Genomic DNA, 13024 nt, shown 5'->3' on the forward strand with positions numbered 1-13024 from the left:
CTGAGTACAGGTTGCTATGCTGCCCCCAGAGCAGTGGCTCAGAGCTGGAAACAAAGTCTGTGCTCCGGGGACAGCTGTGTGAGGATTGGATCACTCTCACCATGGAATTATTGCACCCATTAAAAAAGTGAGTCAAGTCTATAGCAACGACTCGGTGGCATTTCCCTTGTATTCAGTTACATGTGAAGAGCGAGAGGCAGAGATGAAAATGTTGTAACTCAAAAATCCCAAGTCCATATATGTTGCTGTAAATGGTAAAATTTCATTCTTTTTAATGGCTGAGTGGTATTCCCTTGTATATATATACACCATACCACATCTTCTTTATCCATTCATCTGTTGATGGACACTTAGGTTGCCTCCATATCTTGGCTATTATAAATAATGCTGCTGTGAACATTGGAGTGCATATATCTTTTTGAATTAGTAGGGTTTTTTTTTTTTCAGATATATACCCAGGAGTGGAATTGTTGGGTCATTTGGTTGTTCTATGTTTAATTTTTTGAGAAACCTCCAAAGTGTTTTCCATAGTGGCTGCGTCAATTTACATTCCCACCAGCAGTGTATAAGGACTCCCTTTTCCCCACATCCTCACCAACGATTGTTATTTATGTTCTTTTTGATGATAGCCATTATGACAGGTATGAGGTGCTGTCTCATTGTGGTTTTGATCTGCATTTCTCTGATGTTTAGCAACGTTGAACATCTTTTCATGTGCCTGTTGACCATCTGCATTTCCTCTTGGGAATAATGTTTATTCGGTTCTTCTACCCATTTTTTAATCAGGTTGTTTTTTTTTTCTTGATGTTGAGTTACATGAGCTGTTTGGATATGTTGGATATTAACCGCTTGTCCGTCATACCATTTGCAAATATTTTCTTCCATTCAGTAGGTTGTCCTTTCATTTTGTCAAAGGTTTCTTTTGCTATACAAAAGCTTCTAAATTTAGTTAGGTCCCATTTGGTTATTTTTGCTTTTATTTCTGTTGTTTTAGGAGATGGAGCCAAAAAAATTATTGCTATGATTTATGTCAGAGTGTTCTGCTTACGTTTTCCTCTAGGATTTTTATCGTATCTGGTCCTATATATAGGTCTTAAATCCATTTTGAGTTTATTTTTGTATATAGTGTTAGAGAATGGAGAGTATTATGCTAAGTGAAAAAAGTTGACAGAGAAAGACAAACACTGTCTGATATCACTTATATGTGGAATCTGAAAAATAGAACAAACTAGTGAATATAACAAAAAAGAGTCAGACTTACAGATATAGAGAACAAACTAGTGGTTACCAGTGGGGAGAGGGGCAATATAGGGGTAGGGGATTAAGAGGTACAAACTATCAGGTATAAAATAAGCTACAAGGATATATTGTACAACATGGGGAATATAGCCAATATTTTATAATAACTATAGATGGAGTATAACCTTTATGAGTTGTGAATCACTATATTATACACCTGTAACTTATATTATATTGTTCAGCAACTATACTTCAATTAAAAATATATACATATAACATTGAAAAGAAACCCAAAGTGTGAAGGGAAAAAGATAACCTGAAATGTAGTGACATAAAGTTTTAGAATTTTATAACAATTTGTGATAACACGGTAAGCTGAATTCTCCCTGTAAGAGCATATGGTGTATCTTTAGTATAATTTACCATTTATCTTAAAAGGAAAATTTTGACACCATTTGGCTACTAGCTATAGAAGTCAGACTAATGTTCTGATTATAGTCATAAGTGAAAGGGTATATTTCAAAAATGACTGGACCAGGCATCATTCACCAGAAATACTTTTTATTAGGCTTCCAAGTTAGCCTGGAAAGGCTTTAACTGAAGTCCAAAATAATAATTGTCAAAGTTATAGAAATTCCTAGTTGTTGATAAAATTCTATTACTCTAAAAAAAGTACAGTGACATAGTACAATAAATTTAAAAAATTGCTCTTTATAATCTTAAATATATGTGACTGCCATTACGTTGCAGCTAAAACTGACCCAACACTTGCAGCCATCTTGGCCCATGTCTATTCCGAGTGCCTTTATGTTGGATTTTACTACTATTTTCCATTTAAAAGGAATTGGGAGTTTAGCTGAATCCCTGTTTGAGTAAAGAAAAGATCGGTAGGTTTCTTTTATATCGTATCATTGCCTAGAATAGAAGGATTTTTTCAGACTTAATGGATTTTGGGGAAGTATTGTGAAAGCTTACACTGGAAGTGTCACAGCAATTTTTGTACCAAGATTATAATAATGATTAAAATATAATTATTTGGAACAAGTTGAATCTGTGAGAGCCATGAGTTTATGTGAAATTTGTGTCAAAGATTGGCCATATGCTGGTTACACTTCTCCCTTTTCTTGAGTACAAACTATGTTTTCTTGTCCTTTTGACTATAGGTGGAGTCATAAGACTGTTTGTCACCAGGGAAAAAGGAGGCAGGTTATCAGGGTGATCCTGGAATTGTTGCAGCAAAGTGTGTTACAGCTCAGTGTTACAGCTCAGTCATGACAGCAACCTGGATCCCGTGAGAGACCAAATAGCCCTAGTATTGTTGGAGAACTCAGATTCATTATGCCAGCAGGCCCAGAGGAGTTAACACTCCAAGCTCTGGACCCCGTCTGTAGGTTTACATAGCCTTTTATAGGCTACCAGTCTAGACTTTGCAACATTTTGCAACATCAAATGCAAATAAGGTATAACAAAGGTGACTAATTAGGAACAAGCTTTGTAGAAATGGACTAATCAGGAGTGAGGGAAATGGGCCAATCAGGAGTTAGCTCAGGGAACCAATAGACTCTTAGGGGTAAGTTCTGCTTTCCTAGAAGTAAGCCACGTCAGAGTTTTAAAAAGTGAGATAATGCCACTGGGCCAGGGAACTGAATGGTGCTGGCAGGAGGGCAGTGGCCTTGCCTGGGGGTCCTGCTGTCTTTTTCATGGGGCTTCCCACCTCAGAATGAAGCTGTGGCTGTTTGGAGGGGAGGGTATTCCTGAGGACAGCGTGGTGGGGGTTTCTGGAATCTTTCCCTTCCCTCTCCCTGGGCATATATAAGTCTGGCTTCTGGCATAGGAGATACAGGAAGCAAAAGACGCCTGAGTTTTCTCATTGCAAACTATGCTTGAGGGCCCTGTTCACAGAGTGACAACATAAAGGGGACAGCCAGTTCTCCGGGCTGCTCCATGCACCACCTCTTGTTCCCAGCCCAGGGCTCCATGTGGAGGCAGACGGTGTCCGGTGGGGGAGGCAGTAGAGCTTATCATCCTCACATCTCAGGGCTCTTGGAAATGTTGATGAGACAGGAAGGAGGGGCTGATCGGGGGCTAAGGCTCTGCATAGACCGGTGAGGCCAGGGAAGGGTAAATCTTAGCTATTACCATTACTGGGACTCCAGAGGTACTCAAACTGGGGAGCATTGGGAAGCATGGGGGATGGTATAAATTAGTTTCCCCAAATGCCCCATTTCTCTCCTCAAACCTAGCACAGGGACTGGACCAAACCGTGAGAGGCCATGCCCTGCAGAGTCCTCATCTGAAAAGAAGGGGCTGACTGAATGAGCTCTGGGGTGCCCCCAGATCTGGTTGTCACTGGTTCCCTGATTTCTAAAAGCACAATAAAGTCCTCTGAGAACAGTCTGTGCCGCATGCAGCACGGAGCCCTGCGCCCTGGACTACAGTGTTCGTGCCCCAGGCCTCCATGAAGGCCGCATCCACAAAGTTTGCTGAGGCCCCCAGGCCAGTCCTGCTGGGGCATGTACTGGAAGGTGGGGCCTGAGGTCCTGTGAGGCCTGGGTCCTCTGCCTTGGAGAGCCGTGAGCCCTTGGGCAAGTCATTAACCTCGCTGGTCACTCATCTGCAGAAAGAACTTAAAGGAGTCTTGCCCGCCTGATGCACATGGTCATCTGCACAGTGGGAACGTCCTCTCATGTCCTAGCTGTGGGCCCACCTCTCTAGCAAGGGCCAAGGGTCTGGGAGCAGCACAGAGTGCAGCCTTCCTCTTGTATGGAGGGCCTAATGCCACCTGGTCCACTGAGCATCCGTTCATCCTTCTCAGAGACCTGTGACCCTGGGTTCCTTCATTTCCCTTATGAGGCCCGGGTGCGGGAACCCTGGTTCTGATCCCAGCCTTTCTCTCCATGTCTTTCTTCTGGTATCTCACTGGGGAGAGTTATTCCTATCCAGACTGATAAAGAAGGAAATGCCCCCTTCTGTTTGGTATCCCATGGTGCTTGGAGCTCCAGGATCTGTCTTATGACTCAGAGAAGATGAGTTAAATTAAAAAAATAAAATAAAATACAAAGATAACATTGGGAAAGTATGCTGGAGCAGAAGGGTGGAAAGGGAACCCGGGTCCCTGGGGTAGAGCCACTGAATTAGCCCTCGGGCTCTCCTGCTTTCAGGCTTCCTGTTATGTTCCCTTATTCACTGCCTCTGGTTCGGTATTGTTATTTGCAGCTGCACAGATGGTGTGATGGACAGAATAATGGCCCACTAAAGATGTTCACCTCCTCATCCCCAGAACCTGTGTGGTATCTCACCCAGGAAAGGGGATGTTGCCGATGTGATTAAATTACAGATATTGAAATAAGGAGACTATCCTGGATTATCTGGGTGGGCCCAGTGTAACCACAAGAGTCCTTACAAGAGGGAGACGAGAAGGTCAAAGTCAGAAGCAGACGGGGGAGGAAGCAGAGGTTGTTGGGACACACTTTGAAGACAGAGGAAAGACTCAAATGCACATGGCTTCTAGAAGCTGGAAAAGATGAGGTGGGGCATTTTCCCCTGGAGCCGTCAGGAGAGATCCAGCTGTGCTGATTCCTTGATTTTGGTCTGGTAAAAATGTGGACTTTTGACCTCCAGAACTGTAACAATAAATGTGTGTTGTCCTGAGCCACTCAGTTTGTGGAAATTTGTTACACGGGCCATAGGAAACTGCTGCAGGTGACGCCCATTACCCTAATGACAGCAGACAGCATCCCAGCTGCCAGCTGCACCCCCAACGATCATCTCCCCAGCAGAGTGGTCTTTGGAAGGAACACCTAACATTTCCTACATATTTAAAATGACACTTAGGGAGAGGAAGGGAATGAACATTTGTCACTTCTTAAAAAACAGGAGGGTCCTGGGAAATGATCTTATGTTCGTATTCATAGCCTTGTCTCACCCCCAGCTACCCTGCAGGCCTGGGCCATCCCCAGATTACAGTAATATTAAAGTTCACTGTAATGCCCACTTTGGGGGTGGCAGGGATTTGAGCTGAGCTGCAGCTGATCTGGGGCCAGAGCACCAACTGGGCCACATTGGATCTTGGGAGCCTGGCAAAGAGGCGGTCAGGGGAGGTCCTCTGGGTAGAATGTCTCAGCTCTGAGCAGCCAGGACCTCGTGCCCACATCGTACCTGGAGTCTACTGACCAAATTCCCCTCTAGGGTTCTAATACTTATTTCTGTGTGTGCACAGACTGGAGGGCCAACTGAGCAGAGGGCACGGGGGTCAGAAACTAAAGTCCCAGGGCAAGGCGGTTTTGTTGGGTTGAGAGGAGGCCATTGTGGGAGCCTGACTCCCTGGACTGCTCTTCCTTCGCTCGATGCCGGAGGTAGGGGTCGGGAGAGGGGCAGGGCCAGCGCGGGAGAGGGAGGGGACAAGCAGGTGAGCAGGGAGGAGCCGGCGGGACGCGCGGGGGTGAGAGGGCATAAGCTCCTCCGGCCTCACGTGCGGGCAGCTGGTCGGAGGCGTGGAGGGAAGGCGCCCTGCGGACGCGCAGAGACTGCGCGGCGGGATGGAGCCGGCGCCGGACCTGGGGCTCGGGGACTCGTCCCTGCATCGCTACCTGGACGGCGAGTTCTGGAGCCTCAAGAACGAGCTACGCAGGCTCCTGGGCGGCTGCCCGCTCTTCCGGCACAGGTACCCGCCGCCGCCCGGCCCGGTGCGCCCCGCCGGCTGTGTCCCCTCGGTCCCCGCGGGCACCTCCCGGCGCGCCCCGGGGCGACGGCGAGCTGGGGTGCATGTGCCGCGCCTGGGAGGCAGGGCCCTCCCGACCTGCGCGGATGGGACCGGCCCCCTGAGCCGAGCCGGCGTCTTCTCGGCCCGGGTAGGGGGAGGTGTCCTCCGCCCGCCCCGCTCCCTCCCACAAGGAGATTCGGGGCGAACGGGTGGGGTACGCAGCGGCAGCCAGGGTGCTCGGCCGAGAGTGGTGGCTGGAAGGATCGACCTTACTTCTAAACCTGTTTCTTGAGTTTCTGCCTCTGGGTGTCCCAGCCTTGGTGGGAAGAAGGGGCAGAAACCCGGGATGCGGCGGGCGTGGAGCGCGCCCAGGGCCACCCTGCACCCGGGGCCACCATGCACCCTGTCCGGAACAGGCGCGCGGAAACGAGGGCAGGGCAGGGCACCCCGAATCTGCGGGGAGGTGAGGGCATTTACCTGGCACAGGGGTGGGCTGGTCCTGCCCAGGGCGCATCTGGGCGTCCGCGTGGTGCAGACTCCCAGGGACCCCGCAAGGTACTGGCGTGCAGACGGGCAGCCTAGCAACAGTGGAGGTGCTCGGGTTGTAAGGTGGGCGCAGGTCTACGAGGTCATCTGATGCCAGGACAGCCCTGTGAAGTGGACAGGGGGCTTGGTGCAGCCAGAGTTTGCAGACGGAGAAAATAACTCAGGGACCAGCCCGTCAGGACCGGAACTCAGCCCTGTGTCTCACAGGGGACTGTTTCTCTTGTGCTCTGCTGGACACCTGACCCCATCTCAAGCCACTTTCAGAACCAGGCTTTGGGGTTTTAGTTTAAGAAAGCCCCACTTAAAAACACCAGCATGTGCTGAAGGAAGATTAATTACTTAGCCCAGGTTTAGCCTCAGGGATGAGCTGAGCTGAGAAGAGGGAAGATGCCTGGAGTAAAAGCAGAGTGTCCTTGGCGAGGACGCTGCGTTTCTGTCCTGGGGGTGCCTGGAGGGTGCAGGGGAGTTTAGGGATGGGAAAAGGTGACAGGTGTGAGATGGTGGGTGTGTCCTTCGTGTATCCCCACCTTCTCTTTCCCTCTCTCTCTCTCATACTTTATGCCATGGTTCTCAAAGCTTGGTACAGGGACTTTTGGCAGTACTCAAGACTGCTTCAGGAGCTTCACAGTTAGAAATTACTAATAATTCAAGCTGTTGGCAGCTTTTCATTCTCGTTTTCTCACGAATGTATGTATAGTGGTGGTTCCCAGCGACTACATAATGTGTAATATTCCAACACATTTGCAGGAGCAGATATGAGAACCTAGCTATTTTAAGGCAGCCATTCAAGAGATTTGTAAAAATGCAGCACAGTGCCACTTTTCTTATTACTTTTTTGGGAAAATACTGTTCTTTTTATAAACATTTAATGAGTTTATTACTGCTATTTTAAAATGATTTAATAAAGTTAAACAATTTTCCTGTTATAATTTCTAATATGATAAATGTCAATAGATATCTGGGGGCCCTAATAATTTTTTAAAGATAATTTTTAAGAGAACATTCAGGTTTACAACAAAACTGAGAGGAACATACAGAGATTTCCCATACACCCCCATCCCCACACAAGCATATCCTCCCCAGTATTAACATCATTTGCCAGAATGGTATTTTTTTTTAAAACCAAAAATGAATCTACAATGATACATAATAATCACTCAAAGTCCACAGATTACAGTACAGTTCACTCTTGGTGTTATACATTCTATGGGTCTGGACAAATGTATGATGACATGTGTCTATCATTATAGTATCATACAGAGTATTTTCACTGCCCTAAAATTCTCTCTGCTCTGTTCTTTGCTCCCCATCACCCACCCCTGGCAAGCACTGATTTTTTTTTTTTTTACTATTTCCATAGTTTTGCCTTTTCTAGAATCTTATAGTTGGAATTATACAGTATGTAGCCTTTTCAGGTTGTCTTATTTCTCCTAGTAATCTGTATTTAAGCTTTCTGCATGTCTTTTCACGGCCTGATAGCTCCTTTGTTTTTCCTGCTGAATAACATTTCATTGTCTGGATGAACCACAGTTTGTTTATTCATTCACCTGCTGAAGGCCATCTTGGATGCTTCCAACCTTGGGCAATTAGAAATAAAGCTGATATAAACATCCATGTGCAGGTTTTTGTGCGGAGGCCTCAAGAATTTTTAAGAGGGCAAAGAGGTCCTACTACTTTAAATCATGCTTAGTTCCATCACATCCCGCACACACACCCCTTTTCCTATATTCCTCCATCTTTTCAGTTTAGTTCCTGGGCTGCTGTCTCTTTGCCTTTTCGATTTAGATAGCTGCAGTTTGAGCGATGGAGAAGAATGCTGGTATCCAAAGTGCTGGTTTGGGTCAAGCAGAAGTTGTGAACTTTGAATCTCATGGTCTGCCTGGGGGCAGAGGGAAAGGCAGGCTGGAGCTGGAGAGCCAGCAGGCAGCTTATTGACTATGTGACTGTCATTAAGGGTGATTTCCCCTTCCTGAGCTTACATTTGCTTATTCACAGAATTAGGATGATCTCTGTGCTGCTGGGGTGTTGTGATGCTTAAATGAGAAACTGTTAAGTGACTATTCAGTAATGCTGGCTGTGGTATCACACACACACACACACACACACACACACACACACACACACACACAAAGAAGAAGAAGAAGAAGAAGGAGGAGGAGAAGGAGAAAAAGACACAAATCCCATTATGCTAACAAACGCTTTTCCATTCTCTCCAGTTCTTGTTTATTGACTTCATAATTTCAGAGTTATGTTAAGAGTCTAGACACAATTTCAGATTGTTTTTTCCCCAGTGATTAAAGATTCTGGATCTACATGAAAGTTCACACTGTTCTATCAGATTTGGTCTTATCCTGTGTGAGAAAGTGATCTTGATTTCTCAGGGTTTTTAGCATTCTACCAAACTAAAGTGCTTCATGGGAGACCAGAAATAAAACTTCTCTAGTCACGGATTCACGGAGGCCATGTGAGGCCTCCCGTGGCTGGTCCCCCCTCCCCAGGTAAAGCAGGTGTTGGGGGTCAGGGTTCCTGGCAGCTGGGTGCTGTGGGTGCTGTGTGTATAATGGGAAGTGTGTACAGGGTTAGACTCTCCCAGGACCTAAGAGCCCAGGAAACTGTTCTCTCCACACCCCTCTTCTCCTCCTCCTCCTCAAAAAAAAACCCAACCAAAAACCAAATACCAAAAAAAAACCCCCCGCCCCAAAACCAAAACAACAAAAAACCTAGTTGTGCAATTTTTTTGTGTACATAATAGCTTCCCTCTTCAGTGCAGGGGTTCTTCCTCTAGGAAGCTCCCCCAGGCGTGGTCTGGGCACAGCCCTGGTCCCTCCCCTAAGGAATGGCTTGACCTCTCTGCCCAAGACCAGCTTGCTGGGCTGAGTCCTCATTGTCCCCCTCGGGGGGAGGTACCCCCTGACGACCACTCTGGGAACCACCCAGTTGCTGAGGGTCACACCTGCCCTACAGTGCCTAGGACAGCACACCCTTGACCAGGAGCAGAGGGTTCTGGGCCACTTGAGGCTCCTTGGTGGGGTTGCAGGGAGTACTTATGTTGCAGAAAAGTGTGTGATAGCTCAGTATTATAGCTCCGTGTTTCGGCTCAGTTATGACAGCAGCCTGGATCCTGGTGAGAGACCAAGCAGCTCTCAGAGAGTTGGAGAACTCAGGTTTATTACACCAGTGGGCCCAGAGGAATTAACACTCCAAGCTCTGTACCCCGTTTGTAGGTTTACACAGGCTTTTATAGGCTTCCAGTTTACACTTTGCAATATCATATGCAAATAAGGTATAACAAAAGTTGGCTAATTAGGAACAAGCTTTGTAGAAACAGACTAATCAGGAGGGAGAGAAATAACCAATCAGGAGTGAGGGAAATGGACCAATCAGGAGTGAGAGAAATAACCAATCAGGAGTGAGCTCCATGCAAATAAAGTACTACAAATGGACCAAGCACGAGTTAGCTCAGGGAACCAATAGAATTTTAGGGGTAAGTTCCACTTTCCTAGAAGTAAGCGATTTCTGAGGCAAAGAGTGAGATAAAACTGCTGGGCCAGGGAACCGGATGGTGCTGGCAGGAGAGTAGCGGCCCTGCGTGGGGGTCCTGGCGGTCTATTTTTATGGGGCTTCCCACCTCACTTAAAAGCAACATCTGAAATGAGGTAAGCTCTTAGGATGTTTTTGAGTTTGTTTCTTGGCAAACTGAAGCTCTCTCATGACGGCCTGTCTGGTGAGTGTGTGTGCACTTGTACAGGCCTACAGGCCCCACTAGATGCCTCGGGTCTCCCAGGCCCCCTCCCCGGCCTTCCTCAAGGCTCCCCGCCCCCTTTTTCTCTCCCCCCACCACCCCCGCCTTTTCTTTCCTTCCCTGGAATAACAACACATTTTTCCTAACTTTTAAATTTTTTTGGCTTTTATAAAGACTTTAATTTTATTTCCATCATAGGCACGTGAAAAAATGCTCAATATAGCTAATTATCAGAGAAATGCAAATCAAAACTACAATGAGGTATCACCTCACACCAGTCAGAATGGCCATAATTCAAAAGCCCACAAACAATAAATGCTGGAGAGGCTGTGTAGAAAAGGGAACCCTTCTGTGTTGCTGGGGACAAGTGCTCAGAAAAAACTCAGAGCCAAGGAAGGTGAGGGAGTGATGGGGCTGGACCCTGCGCTTTCCAAGTGCCCACCACCAGCGGTGGGAGAGGAGAGAGGTATAGAGATTCTTGCATATTTTCTTGCTAATTGGTCTCATAAGCCTGCAAGGGACGGCATTTTTCCAGGTCCTTGTCAAAATCTCTACCTCCTGCCTGTGTAATAGAGAGACAGTTAGTGGGGCTTTTGGTCCTGGAAGGAAACACACCACAGTGGGGAGAGAGTCCCCGGGGTGGTGACAGCTGGTGTTGTCTCCTCTTATGTGTAGCCACCAGCTAAAATGATGGCAGGATGTAGATTTAAAAGAAAAATATCACACAAGAACAAAGCATGTTCTTTTTTTTTTCTTTCCTTTTCCATTATGGTTTATTACAGGATGTTGAATGTAGTTCCCCATGCTATACAGTAAGACCTTGTTGTTTATCTATTTTATATATAGTAGTTTTTGTCTACTAACCCCAAACTCCTAATTTATCCCTCTCTTCCCCTTTCCCTTTTTGTAACCATGAGTTTGTTTTCTATCTTTATGAGTGTGTTTCTATTTTGTAAATAAGTTCATTTGTATCATATTTTAGATTCCACATATAAATGATATCATATGATATTTGTCTTTCTCTGTCTGCTTTCTTCACTTAGTATGGTAATCTCTGGATCCATCCATGTTGCTGAAAATGGCATTATTTTGTTCTTTTTTATGGCCGAGTAGTATTCCATAATGTGTGTGTGGTGTGTGTGTGTGTGTGTGTGTATGTGTGTGTATTACCACATCTTCTTTATTTATTCATCTGTCCATGACATTTAGGTTGTTTTCATGTCTTGACTATTGTAAATAATGCTGCTATGAACATTGGGGTGCTTGTATCTTTTCCAATTAGTTTTCTCTGATTATATGCCCAGGAGTGGGATTGCTGGATCACATGGTAACTCTGTTTTTAGTTTTTTAAGGAACCTCCATACTGTTTTCCACAGTGGCTGCACCAATTTACATTCCCACCAACAGTGCAGGAGGGTTCCCTTTTCTCCACACCCTCTCCAACTTTTATTATTTGTAGACTTTTCAGTGATGGCCATTCTGACTAGTGTGAGCTGATACCTCATTGTAGTTTTGATTTGCATTTCTCTGATAATTAGTGATATTGAGCATCTTTTCATATGCCTATTGGCCATCTGGATGTCTTCTTTGGAGAAATGTCTATATTTAAAACTTTTGCCCATTTTTTGGTTTGGGTTGTTTGTGTTTTTGTTATTGAGTTGTATGAGCTGTTTGTATATTTTGGAAATTAAGCCCTTGTCTGTTGCATCATTTGTAGATATTGTCCCCTAGTCTGTAGATTGTCTTTTTGTTTTCTTAATGGTTTCCTTTGCAAGGCATGTTCTTGATATGAGCAATTCTGTAGAAGCTCCAGAAAAATTTGAGAGACCAACTCCTCCCAGGTTCAGCCACAGGGACAGTGACAGGGCTGCTTTGTGCTCTCTCATGACACACATTTATTGAAGGATGTGTCAGATTGTTAGATAACTTTCCTCAAACTTCAAAAAATAATTGCACACTTGAAAAAGTACTATTGACCATGAATAGAGAAAGTTTCATTCTTTCCCCTCTTCCCTTGGCAAGAAGTTCTGGGCTGATAATAACTTGGTCGGCTGGGTGGGGGAAAGGTTTTGGTATCCCTTTATTCTGGGGCCCAGATTCCCTTGGGTGGCAGAGCTCCTGGGGGTCCTTCCTCACCCCACTCAGCTTAGTGCCCCAACAGCCACTTCTAGAATGTGGATGGTGAAAAGTGGGGAAACACAGGTGGGTGAGTTTTGAGAATGTTCCCAGTTTTCCTTTGCAGCACACAGAGATTTGGGGCTTTCCTTCATTCTCAGTAACAATAACATTGTGCAATTTATTGAGCTTGACCTCTGTGCCAGACATTTTTCAAGTGTGTTAACTATTTCGTTTTTACAGCACCCCTAGGCAGTTGGCACTATTATGTCCTGAGTTCTCCATGTGGAGAAATGGAAGCATGTAGGTGTTAGTCATTTGCTAAAGTCACCAGCAGGTGGGAGAGACAGGATCCAAGGCTGAGGGTGGAGTGGGAGGGTGGGATGGGGGGTGGGTTGGGGCTGGGATTAGGACCCAGGGTTTGAGCTCTGACCCCTGGGCTGACTGTCCCCTGAGGGGCAACATGTCTACGACTGGGTCAGTGCTGTCCTCCAGAGGCACTAGGGAATTGTGTGGGGTATTCTGGGTCATCACCGTGAATGACGGTGCTGCTGGCATTTTCTGCTTCTGATGGGTGTGACATGACCTCTCAGAGAAGACAGCCCTGCCCCTAGTGCTGGCAAGGTCACTGGGAAACAGCGGGATGCCTCAGCCTGTTCAGATGGCTGTGTATGGCCAGA

At 46.1% G+C, this 13024-nt stretch overlaps 1 protein-coding gene across 1 annotated transcript in view; it reads left to right on the forward strand.

Moving 5' to 3' along the window:
* Positions 1-9962: 9962 nt before the first annotated feature.
* The window catches only part of ACOXL (acyl-CoA oxidase like), a 281193-nt gene continuing 278131 nt past the window's right edge, over positions 9963-13024 (forward strand). Inside the window, exon 1 of the mRNA XM_032469554.1 lies at positions 9963-10143. Coding sequence (XP_032325445.1) covers positions 10139-10143 — 5 coding nt within the window. The 5' untranslated portion in view covers positions 9963-10138. The remainder of the gene's footprint in view (positions 10144-13024) is intronic.

This window comes from Camelus ferus, chromosome 28 (genome assembly GCF_009834535.1).
Source record: "Camelus ferus isolate YT-003-E chromosome 28, BCGSAC_Cfer_1.0, whole genome shotgun sequence".
Lineage (NCBI taxonomy): Eukaryota > Metazoa > Chordata > Mammalia > Artiodactyla > Camelidae > Camelus > Camelus ferus.